The sequence below is a fragment of the Limanda limanda genome, chromosome 1 (genome assembly GCF_963576545.1).
Source record: "Limanda limanda chromosome 1, fLimLim1.1, whole genome shotgun sequence".
Taxonomy (NCBI): domain Eukaryota; kingdom Metazoa; phylum Chordata; class Actinopteri; order Pleuronectiformes; family Pleuronectidae; genus Limanda; species Limanda limanda.
In genome coordinates, this window is record NC_083636.1 from 24420656 (window position 1) to 24440502 (window position 19847).

General features: G+C 40.8%; 2 protein-coding genes across 2 annotated transcripts; one reads left to right on the forward strand and one right to left on the reverse strand.

Annotated features, from left to right (window-relative positions):
• Positions 1-75: 75 nt before the first annotated feature.
• Positions 76-9513, reverse strand: gnsb (glucosamine (N-acetyl)-6-sulfatase (Sanfilippo disease IIID), b). The gene is made up of 14 exons (XM_061081641.1): positions 9441-9513; positions 8805-9131; positions 7628-7687; positions 6404-6607; positions 6104-6169; positions 5917-6015; positions 3930-4097; positions 3754-3836; positions 3295-3413; positions 3103-3206; positions 2904-3005; positions 2710-2820; positions 2429-2539; positions 76-2330 (listed from the first exon to the last, which is right to left on the reverse strand). The coding sequence occupies exons 2-14, from the start codon at positions 9045-9047 to the stop codon at positions 2181-2183; spliced, it is 1620 nt and encodes a 539-aa protein (XP_060937624.1). The 5' UTR covers positions 9048-9131; positions 9441-9513; the 3' UTR covers positions 76-2180.
• Positions 9514-11293: 1780 nt separating this feature from the next.
• On the forward strand, positions 11294-18908 carry polm (polymerase (DNA directed), mu). The gene is made up of 12 exons (XM_061075686.1): positions 11294-11361; positions 11586-11778; positions 13133-13310; positions 14118-14216; positions 14309-14479; positions 14557-14628; positions 15736-15856; positions 15935-16067; positions 17206-17308; positions 17395-17808; positions 17889-17972; positions 18128-18908. The coding sequence occupies exons 2-12, from the start codon at positions 11594-11596 to the stop codon at positions 18212-18214; spliced, it is 1647 nt and encodes a 548-aa protein (XP_060931669.1). The 5' UTR covers positions 11294-11361; positions 11586-11593; the 3' UTR covers positions 18215-18908.
• Positions 18909-19847: the final 939 nt, after the last annotated feature.

A 19847-nucleotide genomic window follows, 5' to 3' on the forward strand; every position in this document is an offset into this window, starting at 1 on the left:
CAACTTGTGCAGCTTTATATATTGTACTGTATATATTTTGTATTTGCTGTATGATTTGTAGGAAATAAACGATAGTGCATTTAAAGTTTATTTTATTTTCTAATGTTTCATCACAGTGCAAGTACATTCACATTTAAGGCACATGTTCCTGGTCAGTGCAAATAAAAAGGCATAAGTCCATGTGAAATTTCCCTTGATGGACTCCTCACAAAAACAAACAGCACTTTTTCCACAGTAGACTCTTAATAAAAATCACTAATATTCACTGTAAAATATTGTCACAAATATCAGGGTTAAAAATAAAAAACTGCATTTTTAAATCTGAGGCACAAAATTGGATTGGTGTCTATTCATGAAAGGGCTGCATGGATAAAATAATGAGCATGATTTCAAAGAGTTGTGAAAAGCAAAGAAACAGTGGTGTGTTTACCATAAGGGAGAAGTCTAACGTTTTGCATAAAGACTGGAAACAGAGGGAAATGGCTAGCCTGGCTCTGTCCAATCACCAGCAGCTGTAAAGCTCACAAATGTATTCATAATATGTCGCTATAAAAATGTTTTATGACAAGTTGCTGTCTTATGTTGGGTTTTGTCCCAACTCAAGTTCCCATACCTACTGTGAACCTCTAAAACTGCAAATTGTCAATTTCAAACTTCAGTTTATCAAATTGAAGTATTAAGTCATAACATGTAAATGAGTGAGTATTACTGGTGCTGGTAGGTGGACTTCGTTAACTTTGGACTGTTCCAAGGCGGCTGGTTCCCTCTGTTTCCACAACCTTTTCTGATAAGCTGAGCCAAGCAGCTGATGGAGGTGGCTTTATATGAAATAGGAGGACGAGTGGTATTCCTTTTTCTATTCCCACACTCCACAAGATTAAAAATAAGCATGTATCCAAACATTTTGGACAATTCCTTTAAAGAGATGATTGGTTGAGAGAGCTACACTGTACCGGCTGTTTAAATCAATAAATCTCCACAACAACAAATACTGGCAACATTTTGTGTATCTGCGATTGGTAAAATGTTCACATGGGAGTGTGAACTCCAAACACTTTAAAGAGACAGTGCATTAATAGTGCAGTAAACAGAAACACATGAGCCAGCATGGACTGATTGGTAGTAGAGTCATTTCAATAGAATGAATGGGACGAGGAGTTAACGCTGTCCAGGAAGAAAAATGTACCAAGCGTGAAGGCATTGATACAATCACAGCTCAGCAGGCATTTCAACTCGTCATTGGAAATAAGATTATAGGAAAAAATGACTGAGGAAATACACTCGCTCCCTTTCTGGTTGAGGGTTGGAAAAGAAAAAATACAAAGTGTCAAAACAACAAATCTAATTTATTGCTGGCGATGTCTCATCACACAAACCCTAATAAAACAGCTGTGTCATTTTGACAGAAATGAAACAAACAAGATGTTGGGTGTTTATCAGTGAACTGTAGAAGAGGAGACTTTGGACGGAGCTGTTTCCCTCAATTGCCAGACTTTATGTAAAGATAAGCTCACCAGTTGTGGTTATCCATCTTCTCATCTAACTCTCAGCAAAAAGGCAAATAAGTGCACAACTCTTTCTTGAAGTGTTCCCTGAAGCCATGGCTGTGCAACAGTGAGGCAGCATGAACAAGGCCTGTGCAGTTTTTATACTACCACCTTCCACCAGTACCCTCTTCCACCAACATGGAAAAGCTTCTGTTTCCATTCGTGCACCTGATTTTGAACTGGTGCATTTCTGCATAAAACTTATTAATCCAACAATTTTAGGTTTCAAAGAGTGAACCGTGATGACATCAGTGAGTGTGTCATACATTGGCCGGAAATGGAGAGTGAAGGAGGCAAATTAAAAAAAAAGTTGCAGTGGTCTGCCGACAAACACAGTATCTGTAAAGACAGGACAAGCACTTGCAAATAATCAACGTGATCCACCATCTTCCTGCTACTGTCTATATTCGTTGTGCACTGTGCAACGCCCTCTGCTAATGACGGAACCTTAATCACAATGGTTCCACTCAAAACATGTGGAAACGCAGGCTGGTTCACTGGGTAGCATCCAGTTTAAAGAACCCTGAATGTAAACCGGTTTAAGAACCAAGGTGATTTGGTGGGAAAGAGGTGTACGAGTACGATAGCAATGGGCAGCTTCTCGGAGTACGTGAACGCTCTGCTGCCTCTCCGTTACTTGATGTGACGGCAGCTGTCGCCCTCACAGGACTGCAGCTTGATGAGCCGCTGGTTCATCGCCTGCAGGACGGTTGGATCCACCTTCTTCACAATGTTCTCCAGCTGGTGGGGGTCTGACGTCAGGTTGTACACCTCTACAAACGACTGGGGACACAAAGGAGAGCAAACACCAAGTTGCACACCCATTTTCACAAAGAGATTCACGTGTGTCACCAAGAAAATACCAAACAGTCCCGCTCTACCTCGCTGTCGGCAAACTCGCAGTACTGCAGGTTGTTTTCGCCGTCGAGGGTCCGGACGCAGGCGTAGGTGTTGTTGAAGGCATCTTCACACACACAGTCTGGGAAACATTGCTGGAGAGAATGATACTTTAAGTTAGTGTTGCAACTAAGCATTATTGCTACGATGGTTTTGTTTTTCCTTTAGTATTGACATCCACAGGATTAGTGCAGTGCCACGGCTGCAGCCCCCCCACTGTGGTCCAGCCTGAAATATCTCAATATTGAAAAAATATCGCACGTACAGATACTCCAGGGCCTAGTTTGGGACACGCTGGGTCTGGTGTGGGATGTCCCTCTCCGGTGTATTCAACAAGGAAAAAAGGCCGTGCACTTCCATTACGCAGTGAGGGAGCCTAGACAGAAAATCTCAGTTAATGTTTCGAAAATGAGGGCAGTTCATGTAAACATTTGTCAATTCAAATAAAAAACGGCTGACCATCTGACTGAGGAAGGACTGCCCATCAACATTCACAGAGGACAGGTTGAGGCCAGTTATGTCCATTATGGTTGGAGCCAGGTCAATATTCAGTACTGGAGCCTGAAGGAGTCGTGCAAAAAGAAATACCAAATGCTGAAAATACATCGAACCAAAGATGACAGGCAAAGATGACCGCAAGCAACAAATGTGTTGTGACCTTCAGCGTCTGGTTCGGTTTGATGCCAGGACCACGGACCAAGAGCGGGATCCTGATGTCAAATTCATACAGCTGCCTCTTATCGATGGGCAGAGAGAACTGACCTGGAACAGTGAAGACAGGTGAGTACAGTGAGACACTGAGGTGCGCTGCTGTTGAAGCAGCTGTGGACCAAGTGGAGAGCGCTCAGACCTGTGTGGTAGCCGTTGTCTGAGGTGTAGAAGATGTAGGTGTTGTCCAGTTCCTTTATGCTATCGAGTTTATTGACCAGCGTCTCCACCATGTCGTCCACAGACAACAGGGTCTGCCACCTGCAGGAGAGATGGCCGTCTGTTCAGTTGTCATTTTAATGCAATTAAAAAGTTACAAATGTTTTCAGATTTTCTTTCGTCTCCGATCGGAGTTCTTTCACTCTTTTGTTTCTTGTGACTTAAGTTCCTGTTCTTTGTTTCAGTTGCTGTCATTTTTCTGTGATTTTAATTACCTTTGACTTAACCTATTAAAATATATTGTTCAAATGAATAGTGCATGCCATATAATGAGAAAAGCAAACTAACAAGCTGTATTTTAGTGCAGTAAAGGGACAGACGGTGGGTTTTGGAGGAGAAACCGGACACACAGGTGGACAAGCACACAAACAAACAGAAGTACCTTTTCCTGTATGCATTATCCAGATAGGTCAGTGAGCTATCTGGCATGGGGTTGATAGGTTGACGCAGCAGCCAGTGTTTGTCCTGAAACAGACAGACAAATACAGATCGATTGGGATCAAAACTTAAAAAGCGAGGATTAAACTTCCCATTGTTTGACGTTACTCTTGGTCGTACCTTCCCTGGTTTGTCAAAACTCCCGTCTCGAGGAGCTTTGACGTCACCAAACTCCTTCTGGTACTGAGGCGCTGCTGTCCAGGGGGAGTGAGGAGCCGGAGGAGACAACATCAGGAAGAAGGGATGATAGGGGCTCCTGCCATCCAGAAATTTAAGGGACCGGTTCAACTGCATTGCAAAATAAACCGAGATAGAAAACAGCGGTGAATGGAAAACTCAGAGAGAACAACAGGATGTCTGTTTGACAGAACCAGGACCGGATTAGAATAAGACCAGTGAGCTACAAGAAGAAGACCAGTGTACTGTGGCACCTGTGAGCCATTACTACCACAGGACACAGCATGGATTACAGCTGGTTTGCTGCTAAACAACATGCTATTAACATACCTCAGTGCTCAATTTACCTTGGCTGCTATGTCCTTCTAACAAGATGGTTGGATTTGTTTTGATTTCTCCTTTTGACTATGTTCTCCTTTAACTTTTGGTTTGGTTTCAGTTGTAGTTTTTTTTTTAAGTGAATCAGAGTAGTTATGAGTGAAAGTGCCATGAAGGTCAGGATATCTATGAGCATTCCTTTTAAGCTACGCATTATGGTTTTGTGGATGGACTACCGTGGAGTTTTGTGCAGACATTCAAGGTTCCCAGAAGAAGAAGAATCGAGATCACCCTGTCTGACTTTAATGAGTTTTTAGGTTTTCATTCAAATATATAGACAAATAATTGGATGGAGTAACATGACTTTTGGTAAATACTATACTTTCATTTTCCCCTAGTGATTAATCGTTAGAACAAAAACAAAAATATCACATTCCCATCATCCTCAGTTGTACATGCTAATTAGAATATAAGCATGGTAACAACATTATACTTTCATTAATATCAGCGGCAACCATTTGAACAAGGTTGAACTCGTCTTCCTCTCTATATCCTCAGATAACCTACAAACACACTTCTTGTGATAAGAAACTGGGACGACTAAATAACCTACAGGGACACTGAGAATCAAGCTGTCGGGCTCAATACACCTGCATTCATCCAGGACTACTTTGGCTATGTCTGAAATCACCCACAAATCACTATACTGCCCACTATATAGTTAGTTCGCCATTTTGTTGTGGTGTCCGAAATGAAAAGAGGAAAATGAAATGGCACCAAGACGAGGGAAGAGAGGGAAGCTGGAACACCCCGACCTCTCGCACTAATATAAATTAGAGCAGAGCATCACAATACAAACTGCGGCAGACAAAAATATTTCTACAAACCTGGTCATTATACATGTGTTTTACCTAAAAGTTTAATGCTAAAGTGTACAACAATCGGTGCAGAAAAAATGTGCAGAGTAGTGTCAGAAAGCCTCTGTTTTCTTGAGCTCACTATATAGTCCTCTGCATAGAACAGCCTACCTAGTGAGGAGTGGGTGAGTTCAGACACAGCCCTTGTGAGCGTCCCTAAAGTTCTGACTGTGAAATACTGTAAACTGTACAAGTTCTCTGTTAGTACTTCTTTAAGTTTTGTGCTCTGTTACAGTTCTTTTTGCTGATAAAGGCACTGACATTACTGCAGGTTACCTCCAGCCAGCAGTGCTGGTGACAAGGGGAAGTTGAGTTTTCACAACCTTTGCTCAGAGCAGATGGCTCCTGTCACCTGATGAGGACGACACGCAGCAGTGGCATGAAACCATGACACAAACTGGCTCCATTAAAGCACAAATAAACCGACACACTAAAATCTATCAGCTGCTACAGCTCATCAAGTTCCTCTCTTCAATTTCTCATTCACTGTTTGGCTGTTGATTAACTTTTCACTCTGCTGACTGCCAGACAACTTGATGGACATTTAACAACAGCTGATTCAGTCCGTTTGGAGGGGAACAGTCTTTTTCTTCCCATAAAGTCTTACATAAATGTCCCTGTGGACCTACTGTCCCTGTGGAGCTGCCCTAATGCACGAGATGCTTGTGAACACAGGCTCAAAAGAAGTCACTCACCATGAGGTCCGTCAGGTAGTCCTTCTCGTAACTGTCGCCGTGCTTTTCTTCTTTGCCGTCGACGGACAGTGTGTAGTTGTAGTACTGTGAGTTCCCCACCTGATAATCGTATAGCAAAGCTTGTAATAACAGAAACACCTGGAAACTACCGTGTGTGTGTGTTAACATGTGTGTTTTTGAGACTCACCAATGCATGCCAATGGTTCCATCCAGGAGGAACATGGCTGACGTCTCCTGCGTCTTTCTTACCATACTGGTGGCAGAAGAGACATCTAGTTAAGCATGTCAAACACTTCGGTGATCCCCTACATTTCCTCTTACACCAAAAAGAAGTTAACAATGTGGCCTGTAGATAATGCATGTGGTGATTTGGTGCTATACAAATTCACCATTCATGTACTTATTTACAATTATTACAGCTCGTTATAGATTTCTAGGGAAGAAGTCTATGTCTAAAATGAAAGGTCAAGTTTACACGTGTTCAAACCTGGTTAAGATATTTGCCAGCGAAGAATGTCTGGTATTTCTGTTTGCTCAGGTAGACGGGGAAGGCCTCGGACTCGGGACCTTTCTGCCACTGCGGACTGGAGCAGTTCCCAGTCAGAGAGTTGTTCCTCACCTCGTGGTTGTGGGGGTACTGACCTGTCAAAATGCTGCTCCTGCTGGGGCAGCACAGCGGCGTGACTGTGTACTGCAGAGGAGAAGGAAGAGAGAACAGCGATAAGAGGAAGATGAGAATAGGAGAGCAGGGGGCTGCAGGGGTGGCGAAAGAAACTTTTTTGGTTCATCCAGTTTCAACATTTTAAAACACTAGTGCAGGGCCGGTCCTAAACCTGCCTGTTTAGAAAGTTCTGTTTTCTTGGCCGGTGTTAATGCTCGGGAGATACTTCAGAATTATTCCTCGTCATTAGTGAGTCCTCTGATTTCACATTTTAAGATCCATTTTTTATGAAAAACATCCGGCATACTCAGAAAACTGATTATCCGTAAGTGTGTCATCTGGTGCTGATGATTGAGTTTGGGCCAATTTTTTTGTAACATAAAAAACGTATCTTACTCACTGGTTAATACACTTTGAAAGGGAATGGTGGATGGCACTCGAATTGGTTTACTGCATGTTCTGATTAAGAGACTATGTCTTTTTAGTGCATAGTTCTGATTTGAATGTGGACACACGCTTAATGCACTTGTTTCATGTTCTTTTTAAACCGAGCCCCTTATCTTGTAATTTTGACTTAATACCATAAATATTATTTTGAGTTAGTATCATGATCTCCTACATTTTGGCTTGGTATTTCTTAATGTCGACATACTATCTCTTCTATCATTAACCTTTCTCTTTAAAAAAGTGTTTCACAGTTTCACCTTGTGACCGGTTATTTTAAGGAAACCATGTGAGAGGTTTAGAGGAGAAATGTCACAGATGGATCAGAAATGTCACAAGTTTACCCAACTGAACCAGACTAGACTGGACTAGATTTGTTTTGTAAGGAGGCACACGCCAACATGTTTGGAAATCACAGGGTAAATTCTTAGCAATGCATTGTGTTCAATATATTTAGTATACGTTTTTAATGTAAACTCTTGACATGAAAAAGTATTTATAGTTAGCAAAAGGTAGAAGAGTAAAGTAAGAGCTATACGAGTATTTCCCGGTAGAATGTAGCTGAGAAACTGGAAGTGAAGACAGCAATTGGGTAAATGAACTCACGGCATTCACAAAGGTTGCTCCTGCTTCTCCTATTAAGGTTCTTGTTTTCTTCATCGGGGTCTGCAGAACAGAAACAAGAAGAGATGGACAAACAAAGTGAAACATCTCACAGCATTGAGATTGACATACCGTTAAAGATGGAGTCAGGCTTTCCCTTCGTGGGAACAAAACCAACTCATTGTTACATTTTGTGAATGAATGGCTCTTGAACTCAAACATAGTGTTGGTACTCTAATCATGATGGCTCTTAAACACTCTAAATCAATTCTTTGCCTAATAGAGTTATTGTAAATAAATACCTTGCTAAGTTAATTATTACTGTGTCAATTTCTGCGTTAAGTATGGCCGCAATAAGCCATGCTAGGTACGCTAGGTAGATATATTTAATTTCAGTCATTTTACAGCAAAAAGGACAAATATTTGCTGCACTTCTTTATATTTTGACAGATGACTGATTGTGTTTGCAGGACTGGGTGGACAAAACAAGCCATTTGAAAACATCTGAAAAGTTGTAATGGGAATTTACTACTATTTTCTGACATCTCCTTTTAGAAAACACAACAAATAAAGGGATTAATACAGACAACAATCATCAAAATAATCTTTAAAATAAGGGGAAAATTGTGAAAACGCTAGATAAAGTGTCTCAGGACACAAAAAGACACATTGGCACAATTAGTGGTCCGTTTGCAGCTAATACCAAATACTGTGTAATAAGAACTGTTTTTATGAGTTACAGTTCCCTCTGTAAATTAAGTAGAAGGTCTTAATACTTCTTGCAACATTTGCTGACAACACAATCAATATAAGATAAGGATGTTTACGCTGCCTTTTGGATTCCCATGTATTTCCTTTTTACTGTTTACTTCTACTTGCTACTTTTATTTTTGTTTTCATCCCTGTTCCTGTATTCCACTTCATTAAACTATTTGAATGTCTTGTGAATGAATCATGCTGCGTAGGTCCCTCTCTTGAGCACTGGTTTGGCACGGCCCAACTTCCAGCTGCGGTCTGGGGATATTGAGGTGAAGGGTGACTCTTAACTCGTAGGTGATTTCCAACAAACCCACTCTCAAACCTGACAGGAAGCGGAGGTAGGAGTTTGAGCTGCGATCACAATAATCCCACACGTGTCATTAGCTTGAAAACCGCTGATGTGTCATCCGACTCAACTCACCATCCCCCCCAGCTGAACGTCCTGGTCGTCGGCGAGGATGAGGACGATGTTGCTCGGTTTGGCACACTCCGCGCACCTGAGCCAGGAGGTGAGCAGCGCCGGCAGCAGCCAGAGGAGCGAGGCGGCCCCGGGGAGACCTGTCCCCCGCCGGCGGGGCGTCGTCCTTCCGGCTCCGGCTCCGCTCCTCGCACCCATGACCGGGAGAGCTGCACCGCCACCACACCGGGTCCGATCGGGCTCCATGGACACACAGCTACCGGTGTGTGTCCGCGGCGAGGCTTTAGCTTCCTGCTGCAAGGGGGGAGGGTCCGTGTGTGCGTGTTCAAGCTGGACAAACACGCACAGTTTGAGGAAGTGGAGTCAAGTGTATTTGATCATATGATCAGTGGGAGGAGAGAGGACAGAGAACACGGTGTACAACCATAGACTGTGAATAAAGTATTCAACATGGACATTAGCCAACTTAACTGGCAAATACTTCACATCAAACGTAACAAAAATACATGTTAAAATACTTTACCTTTCAAACCTTATCATCTCATTATTTCAACTATTTTTTTACTGAATTAAACTGGTGAAATAGTAAGTGAAATATACACAATATTCTCATAGATGACAATTATCACTTTAAAATACCTGGTCAAAGTTATGGGGTTCCTTATTCAAAGTTAGGAGCACAATTACAAGGTATGAAGTCAAATCGAAACTATGAGACAGTAACTCACAGGTTGGAACTAAGTCAAAATTCTTAGAATTCAGACTCAGTTTCATTGGCCAAGTTTATTTGTCCATTTAAGGAATAAGAGTCTGGTTTCCATGTTCACATGATAATGTTCAAGAAGATGCTGATAAAACAAAGAAAGCCAAGCTGAAAAATAATGTGTTGTGTTCAATCATGCGTGAATGGATCATACATGCGTGGGGCATGGATTCTACCTTCTCTAATAATGTAAAGTAAAGTAATTCTTTGTAAATGCAGAACAAGATGCTGTGTAACATTGTAGCCAGAGTGACAAACTGAAAAGACAGGATGTGACAGACCCTGAGCAACAGTGAAGTAACTATGACAGCTATCCCAGGTCTCCTTTAGTGCCCACTGATATATTGTCTCCACACACATTTGAACCTGAAAAGCTTGTGTATGTGTTGACTCTATATTTTCCACACAAATTCAAAAATATAGAACTTCCTTTTGAATTTAAGTGTTGACCTGATATGTACGCATTTCAGCTTTCATCAATCTAGGGCAAATATGTTGCAGGGATAGCTTTGTTTCATTTTGTAAGTGAGCGCTAGTGAGGCATCTTGCAACGACCAAATACCAAACAACCCCATCAAAGTAAAGATTCTAGACCTTCTGACGTGTGTTTCAAATTTGGTGAGTTTCCAAGCATTCTACACTGTTTAAAAACAGCTTCTTGCCACTGCATTTGGTTTGACCTCACACTATTCACAAGTATTAGGAAGGTCTCATTGCTTTTCTGACCAAATTTGAAGTGGATATGGTCAACCTGCTCAGGGAATGATGTCAAAGTGTAAAAGCACACATTTTCTGTTGCCACAAGGTGGTGCTGTGACTGAGACTGCACATGAAGAAGTGTTCAGTCCAAGACTCTTACCTAAATCACCGAAATTCAGCATCACGCTGCAGCACTGCTGTATAACTGCAACAAAATCGGCACAATAAATAAAAAATGGTGGACATCCTGTTGGATTGTAGCTCCAAGAGGCTTCAAGTCTCATCCAGCGAGACATATCTCTTGAATGTCATACATCTAGGACAAAAATAATGCAGGGGGCCTTCATGTTTAAAGCTGTTAGCATAGAGGCTGTTAGGTTATTTATTTCTTAAAGTTGTAAACAAGGAAAGACATTGCATTACATAACATTTCATAAGTGCATTCAACCCCGAGGGTACAAACCAAGAACAACAAGAATCAAGACAGAACAATTTCTTCGAAATAAAGCAAAACTACAAAGTGCTATAAGTAAGTGCCATTTTAGTGCTACTAGTTTAAAAAAGTGGTTAGTTTTTTTTAATTTATTTTTTTATTCAAGGTACAGTCGGAAGAGGTGTGTTTTTAGTTTTCGGCGGAAGATGTGTAAACTTTCAGATGTCCGGATGTCGAGTGGGAGCTCATTCCACGGTTCAAAGTTCAAAGTAATACAGTGTGTGAGGATTATATTATTTAAAATAAAGAAATGAGTACATTGACATGACTTGTTGTAAATTATACTGTATGTATATTTTTTATTAGCGGAAATTCTCTTCCATACCGGGCACTCTGGGCTCACAGTGCACAGTTTCCAACCGGAGTTATTTTGGTGATGTACTGTTGGTGTCTGCCGTGTAGCGAAGTTCCTCCCCTGACCTGCTTCTAATTGGCTTAGCGTGATATCGCGTCCCTAACTTTGACCAATCACAACTCTCCATGCACAAACCTGACCAATCAGAGGCAAGCTGCGGTGGAGGCTGTCTGACAGATTCCGCCGGTTTCACTCCTGCACAGAAGTTCACTGCTTCTCCTCCCTCTTACAAGCTATTTCAGAAAATGAAGTGAGTAACCACATTTCTTATATCTATCTATTCATGTTATTGTTAATTTTTATAGTTCATAATAACAGGCGTCATAAAAGACCACGTGTGAGGCGTTGAAAGGGGGTGAATAGCCCAAATCAATTCAAATAGCAACTTTCTGACACAAGACGTGGACTTGACAGGTTTGTTGGCATCAATGTCAGCCTGTGATCTGATGGTTAAACGTTGTATTTTAACTGCAGAGTGAACCATGGTGCCATTGAAGCGAAGAAGAGTCACTGGGAACATTGGGGCTGACAGCAGTGGAGATTATCCACCAACCAAGTTCCCCCAGGTCTTTCTATTCCTGTTGGAAAGGAAAATGGGAGCCAGTCGCAGAGCTTTCCTGTCTCAGCTGGGTCGAAAGAAAGGATTTAGAGTGGAGGAATTGTTCAGGTAAGAAGTACAGGCAAAATAGAAGTCCTTAAATCTGCTACAGAGGCTTTTATGGAAACCATAATATCATAGAAACTTTCCAAATTTAACCTTAAATGTCAACATGTTCAGTAATATATCTGTAACTTGTCATGTCCAGCACACATGGAAGCTGAACTTTGTAAAAAAGCAGAGGATACAATTACTTTAATTCACAAGGGACAGGACCAGACAGTCTCTATTCATTCTAACAAAGCTATTATTCATTAAACGGTGCATTAAATAAAGCTACCTGTACTGTCTGTAGAAACCTGTAAAAAGCTGTAATGGCCCTGAACACATAAGAGCCTCTGTATATCTTCCAATCCCTTCACTACTAACCTGAAAGCTGATAGCTCTGGACACAGATTAGCTGTCATTTTGGACTACAACTGACATATTCTTTAAAGGTTTTCACAGATTCCACCCTCATTGTTCGACAAATAATTCCAGCTCTGGTTCAGAGTGGATTTGACCAAAAATAAGTCTCATGTTCCCTGTATAAACATTGTCACATCTTTTAGCCAGATTGCTTTAAGGTTTGACCTTTATATTTGCTTCGGGAGCAGGTCGTCCTCGATCATGTTTCTGCAGTAGGCCAGGAAAGACAAGCCAAACACTGGCTCTGTAGAGGGCCTCTCACTTTTATTTATGCTCCTTAAAGGTTCTCCTACATGTCTGGGCACAGAAGCTGAAGGGATGGGTATGCAGTTCGTTGTAATAAGCAACCTCACCGCTAGATGGCACTAAATCCTGAACTTTAAATCAGAAATTGTTCCAAAAAACATACTTTCCTGCATTCTATTCTCAAATTCCTCCCCACGGGTCAGGCGACTGTATTTACAAAGACCCTGCTCAGCTCAAATTTCTTTATTGGATCTGGTTGTGTAATAGTCTGTGGCCTCATCTTACTGTGACCATCTTAATTCTAAATTTGAGAAGGATGATGGTGAAAACATCGGTTGAGACAATCAATACAACCTCCATATGTGTCCCACACAGATTTATTACATTTTAAATATTACATTGACTTCATAGACCGTTAAGCTTCGGATACAACTCATGGTTACTTTTACTTTTTATTTATATATTTACTGATGATTATTTACCCAATTTAAAAAGGTTTTGTTCCTTGAAATATAAGAACAAAAAATTACAACTCAAAGATGTTTGCTACATTAATTTAAACTTACTGTTATTATACAACAGATTAAATTGCTTGTTTGTTAATAGTTGATCAACAAATTGATTAATGTTCTCAGCTTCATTGGGTATGTCTGTCATGTTTAGCCTGTGCATTACATTAGGTGTTGTGTTGAACATTATTTCTTCACAGTCAAAGCATCACACACGTCATTTCTGAAAACAACTCTGGTGATGAGGTCAGTACGTGGCTGGACTCACAGCACACGGCTCAGGGCCGAGCTCCGTTTCACCTGCTGGACATCAGCTGGTTCACAGAGAGCATGCACGCAGGCCATCCTGTTCCAATCCTGGACAGACACATACTACAGGTACATTTCACTCTACAAGCAGAATCACTGCTGCTTTTCTCAGCCTTGTGTTCATTACATCCCTCAGTGTAGGGAATCTAGGCCCATGTGTCAAACTTCTAAGAATAACACTTAGTAGTCAAGTTATTTCATCTTTTTTTAATCTCTGCCATGGTTTGTATGCATTTTGGTTTGTATATTTGCTCGTTTATTAGCAAGATTATGCAAAGCCTAAGCAGAGATTACTACAAAACTTGGTGGAAGTGTGAAAAATAGCTATATTTACTAGAATTTTGTTTCCACTTTCACAATTTTTACATTTAAACTGGTTTCCCAGGGAATGATTCATGGATCTTAAGTGTGTGTAATTTGACAGTTTAGAGTGTACACTGGTGTCCTGTATGAAGTTAACTACTTATATACTAATTTCTCTTCTTTTTATTATTGCTCTTTCCATATTTATAAATGAACTTGATAATTTTGTGATTTTGATAGTGAATAATGTAGGATTACTATTTCTTATTTGATGGGCTATCTGTAGTAATTCATATAATACTACTAGAAGAATTACTAATAAACAAAATAATCCAAATTATTGTTATTATTATTATGGTTGTTGTTATAAATGTTCACGGTCCCTGTGAATAAACCAGCAACATCAAATTCTTTTTGCACTTTTGATAAATGCAAAAACGAAAGAGCAAAAGTGTATGTGAATTATAGATAGTGTTTGAACTAATATATTACAAGCAGTTTATCTGTCACAACTCTAACTGCTGAATGCTGATCTTGAACTACACGACTCTTTAATCCCTGTGTATTTTTCAGCAGCAACAGGTTGATGACGCAGAGGTTGTGGTGTTCTCAGTGCCCAGCTACGCCTGTCAGAGAAGAACCACTCCGGACGACAATAACAGCCTCCTCACCGTATGTCAACAAACACACATCTCATTTAATACACCTTGAACCGACCCTGACAGACAAGAAATCACAGAGTATAAATATATTCCCGCTCTCAGGATGCTTTGTCCCTCCTGGCTGAAAACGCTGAGCTCAGTAACCAGGAGGGGCGAGGTGTTGCGTTTCGCCGGGCTGCCGCCGTGTTGAAGGCTCTCCCTAAACCGGTGACGTGTATGACACAGCTCAGAGGGCTGCCCTGTCTCGGAGGACATTCACTGAGAGTCATAAAAGTGAGTGAAACCTTCTTTTGGCTGTTTTATCAAACTTAAAGATAATCTAAGTAGATTCTCATCCCCTGTTCTTATAGGACATTTTGGATAATGGAGCATCTAGTGAGGTCGAATCTATGAAGCAATGTGAGCGGTATAAAGCTCGAAAGGTTTGTGGACTTTTTTGCTCATAAAGTTTTCGGCAACAATGTTTACATTTCATGATCTACCACAGTGGTTTCCAGCCTCTAAGGGACCTCGAGAAGAATAGACCAAAAGTCCTATCGCCTGAAATGTTGTCCATTTTTCCATACATTTTCAACACATTGTTGCTTTTGTCTATTGAAATATTTCCCACAAATCTTTCGAATCAAACAATCTGACAATATTTCCTTTTCTTGACACTTCATACATATTTTTTAAGACAAGATTTATCACATTAAATAGAAACAAAAAAAGAAGGAAACAAAACTTATCAAGGATGTGCATTTTCCCATTAGTTCCTCTTCTTGCCATGAGATATGTATCAATTTTCAAATAAGAGGATGCGGCCACCCCTCATTTCCTCATAACCAGGTTTCACTTGCTACTAACAGTTTTTATCTCTCCTAGCATATAAATCAGGGGAATATAGTGATCTGCCATCTGTCCCTTTAGTCCATGCATCTGTTTTCATTCCTTTCATCAAGCTTCAGAGTTCTATTAATCAGCTAGTGAAGTGGAGTCTTATGATATTTTGGGTTTCATGAGGGAAATATTATGTCTGCAGGTAACTGTGATATCACTAAGTCATCTGTTATTTAGGTTTCGTGGGTGCAGGGAGGATATGTGATCTCCTGAGGGCAAAAATATCACATTCCCCTCCATACAACTAGTAGGGACTTTCTATTTCCAGGAAATGTTTGAGTGATCAGCATCAAATGATCCACACTTCATTATAAGGGTCCACAAATGTCTGGGGACCATTAATAAAAAGTACAAAACAGTACAGTACCAAATTAAATGTACTCAATCACTAAATCATATAGTTGCATGCCAGTATACTTAAGTTGTGTACTTTAAAAGTAAGTAAATATAAAGAGTTAAATTACTCTTCTCTGTTATCTACATTAAGATACGTGTGTAGGCTCACAAAATATTATTAAATGTAAAATGTTGAATATATTTACTGTCTCTCACTTCAATCGTTTGTGTATCTTCTCCATTGTGTGAAGCTATTTGGAGACTGCTGCTGCCTTCAACTGATTTCTGAAGTTAACGCTAAAACTGTATTTCAGGTTTTAACAGGTGTTTTTGGAGTTGGACCAAAAACAGCAGACCGATGGATCCGAGATGGGATACACACTCTTCACCAGTTACGGGATTCAGGACACTCACTCAATCGAACCCAACAAACAGGTGTGTGTCTTAGCACTTGTGTAATTTGTTGTAATTGAGTCTAGATTCTGTCTGAATGAACACCTTTTTTTCTGTCAGGTGTGGAGCACTATGACGACCTCAATCAGCTGGTCTCTAAGGCGGAGGCTGACGCTGTTGAAGAGATCGTGGCAAAAGCCGTCGTTTCTGTGTTACCAGGAGCACAGATTACTCTGACGGGAGGATTCAGGAGGTAAAAGGGCAAACACTAGCAGGCAGTGTGACAAATGACATTGTCATAAAAAGACTGAAGACAGAGCCTTCATACCATGCTGCTACACATATGTGCTTATCAGGAAATCAAACTATGCAGAATAACAGAAGGCACAGGTGTAAAGTAACTGCACACTAACTCCAAACCAAAGTAAGCTGCTTTCAGACAGGCACTGAACTTGGAGGGGCTGTGTGTCAGAGTGCAAATGTCCAAGTGAGAGCCTACAGGTTTTCTATAGTGTTTACACAGTATAAAACACATAGCAGATCCTCTACAGAATTCACCTTGAATGAGTGGTTGGTGAAGTTTTTCGTGATAAGGGCCGATGCCAGTGTTGATGTGCTGTAAATGGGAACATCAGACAAGAGGTCTTTATTTAACTTTCAATGCCAGTCTTTTATCAGGTCAGTTTCAATGTCTTTTTGAGCTGGTAATGATTGGATGAGGTCTGAAATATTGTCCACTAAACTATTCCATCATTTTCTGGTTTGTGGTAAGTGTGCCGGCTTTACCCTTTCAATCAATGCAGATTAACAGTCAACATTGACCTAGATGTCAGTTGTGTTTAACTATTGGCACCTGCAGAGGGTCTATAAAACAAAAAATAGCCAATGTAATCTAATGTTAATAAAACACAAGATATCATTCTCTAGAAGATTCAGATAAAGGTAAATGCAACACATTGATTTACATAGAGTTCTGAGATGGTAGGTTTGCCTGGTTCCAGCAGTAAACTCCTATTCATTTCCCCATAGACTATATGTGTTTCCATGCACTTGTTTCATGCATATTTTCAATGTGTGTGTGGAATCTTCGGGAAATTGAGGAGAGACTGAGGTGAGAAGTTGGTTTATCACTAAAAGGAAAATGTGAAGGAGAAAGACACAGATAAAAAAGTGGGTGGAGCTAAAAATTATATTTTAAAAATGACTTACTATCTTCTACTTATTATAAATGCACATTTTGATTAAAGAATAATAATGGATAACGTTCTAAAGCTGAAATTAACACTGGTGGCCATCACATTAACCTATAGCATCGTTACACTCTCCAGAAGAGTCCTGAGTCTCTACTGCAGCAGTTTCATTGAAAATTTTCCACTGACTCCTTTTTTTAGAGGAAAGCTGACGGGTCATGATGTTGACTTCCTCATAACCCACCCTGAGGAAGGCAGGGAGGAGGGACTGATGTCTAAAGTGGTGTCCTGGCTGGAGTCACAGGTAAAGTCCCTCAGCCTCTTGCCTTCGTACGTCCAGGGTTAGGCCTCTCTGTCTTTTTCTACCTGAGTACTTTTCTGTCTCTCCAGGGTTTCCTGCTCTACCAGACAACAACAAGAAACTCTTACCTGGAGTCAAAGGACGGCCCTGCTCGATTGGCCTCCAACATGGACCGCTTTGAGAGGTGTTTCTCCATCTTCAAACTGGCCAAGGAGGAGAAACGGGAAACAAAACAGCCAGAGACACAGGGAGAAACTGGATTACAGAATACAGTAGAGGGGCCTTGCAGTGTTGGAGGCCACACGCAGATACAAAGTGCGGACTCGAGTCTGCAGACGGATCATACTTCACAGAGTCAGATTCACCCTGGCGAACAGAGCTCCTGTGAAGATGGAGGACTAAAACCTGCTGGACACAAGCCGTGGAGAGCTGTGAGAGTGGACCTGGTGGTTTCTCCTTTCAGCCAGTTTGCTTTTGCTCTGCTGGGCTGGACGGGATCGAAGGTGACCGTTTAATAGCTTCAGACGTTTCTAACTGTATGACTGCTGCCTTTCTCTTTCTAAATCTTTAAACTGACCTGCAGTTGTTTGAGAGAGAGCTGCGACGTTGGGCTGGACAGGAAAAGGCCATGTCTCTAAACAGCCATGCTCTATATGACAACACACAGGTATATATACGTGTTCCCACTCCTACTTTTGAGCTGATCTGTTGTACTACTTTTAAATCAAGTCAAATTTACAAATCCAAGCTATGTGAAGTCAATAAATCAGGCTGATGTTTTGCCTTCTTTATTTAACTGTCTGTTCTCCCTCTTTCTCACAGAAGAGGTATCTTAAAGCCACATCAGAGGAAGAGATATTTGCTCATCTCGGCCTAGAGTTCATTCCTCCGTCAGAGAGAAACGCCTGAGGGGACCTGAGGAGAATCTGCAGCAGGAGGGCCAAGCAGGTACCATGTGAGGAATATCACCTGGAGAAGGAAAGGTTAACGTAGCCTTCAAATGGGGTGGAAGAGTGGGGGGGTGAGTTAATCAGATGCCAGAACACTGTATGTTTGTTGTACTATGAGGCGGAATTTTCCATCCTGAGGGATCGGATCACAAGTACACCTACTAGTAAAAGTGTACGACACACTGCATCCCACAAAATGGTCATACAGTTAATCAACACCTGTAAACAAAACCCACCTTTGTGACCTTCATGACGTTCCTGAAGAACGGTTTATTACAGCTGCTAGTTTTAGCTAAACGTGCCAAATGACCATCAACCATTTACTTCCACCTCTGTCATATGAGTGTGTCATAGAATGTGAATTATTTTCTATACACTGACCCGTGCAATCTGCTTTTTTCTCTGATTATATTTATATATAAATGATTAATTAACTCAGCCTTAAAGGCCCCATCACAAAAAAAATGCATATTCCCAGATTGCATCCTGTATCCCTGTGTTAAAGTCACCAGTGCTGCTCATTGTGGGGACTGTTGGGTTTTCTCTAGAAACTAAAGGTCTCAACCTTATTATGTCATGAGAAGGCTCTTAAATTGGACTAAACAGAATATCTTATATTATAATCGATTCTTCATTTTTGCCATGGACTTTTGTGTGAAGCACTTTGTAACCTTGTTTAAATAAGTGATATACAAATAAAGTTATTATTAATTCTTTATTAATCCCTTGTTATAAATCCAGCGTCATAACTTCTTTACATCTTAATCTCTCATGACTCATGTCCACTCAGGAGCGTTTACTCATCTTGCAACAAATGACAAAACTGACTGCAATTTTCAACTCCTTTATCTCTAAATTCTGTCAGTGAGCAACCAGCTCACAGAGACCTATGCTGTTCAACTCATCAGGTAAATCTTTAGGTGGTAGTGAGAAGTCTTTGAAAACAGAGAACATGTTTCTCATCATGACGTTCTGTGAGGAGCTACTGCTTATTGTGACATGACACACATCCAGCTCTATTGGCGACTGTAAACACCAATCAGTGACTTCCACAATTCCCTCCATAGCTGCGCGTTTTTACTTGGCATACATTAATATGAAGAAGCATCAGCTCTGACTTCTGTTTCACTGGGATATTTAAAGGATTGTCAGGAAATCCTTTGAAAGACCACAAATGTGAACCTCATGGTGGCGCTAGAAGAAATGTAGGAGGAATACAAAAGTGATAAAGAATCAACCTGTGGGAACCATCAATGTTTCTATGTTATGGACTGACTCTCCATCCATCCTGGCTAAGAGTACACTGATCAGAGGTATTTATCTTTCATTTGCTTAAGCTCCAATTAGTTCCAATTCCTTAAACCACAAAAAAACAACCTGATCTTTTATTCACAGATATAGAGTGATGGGATTAAATATGCCGTTGTGCATCGTGTTAATAAAATAAGAGCATGGCAAGAGCAGTGATGTAATGAAAGAAGAAGGCATTGTACAAAAGGTTAACTTGACGAAAACGTGTTGTTAGGTGTGTTTGTGTCCAAAACGTGTTATATTTTATTTCATGTTTGTTTCCTCCCTCGTGATTCTTTACA

Bases quoted from the DNA above. Each gene is read 5' to 3' on its own strand.
- gnsb (XM_061081641.1), bottom strand. From the start codon at position 9,047: ATGGAGCCCGATCGGACCCGGTGTGGTGGCGGTGCAGCTCTCCCGGTC. The intron at 3,207-3,294 runs GTCTGAGCGCTC...TCACTGTTCCAG, and splicing joins AGACAACGGCTACCACACAG to GTCAGTTCTCTCTGCCCATC. The intron at 3,006-3,102 runs GTCACAACACAT...CGACTCCTTCAG, and splicing joins AACCGAACCAGACGCTGAAG to GCTCCAGTACTGAATATTGA.
- polm (XM_061075686.1), top strand. From the start codon at position 11,594: ATGGTGCCATTGAAGCGAAGAAGAGTCACTGGGAACATTGGGGCTGAC. The intron at 17,309-17,394 runs GTAAAGTCCCTC...CTGTCTCTCCAG, and splicing joins TGTCCTGGCTGGAGTCACAG to GGTTTCCTGCTCTACCAGAC. The intron at 17,809-17,888 runs GTGACCGTTTAA...ACTGACCTGCAG, and splicing joins TGGGCTGGACGGGATCGAAG to TTGTTTGAGAGAGAGCTGCG.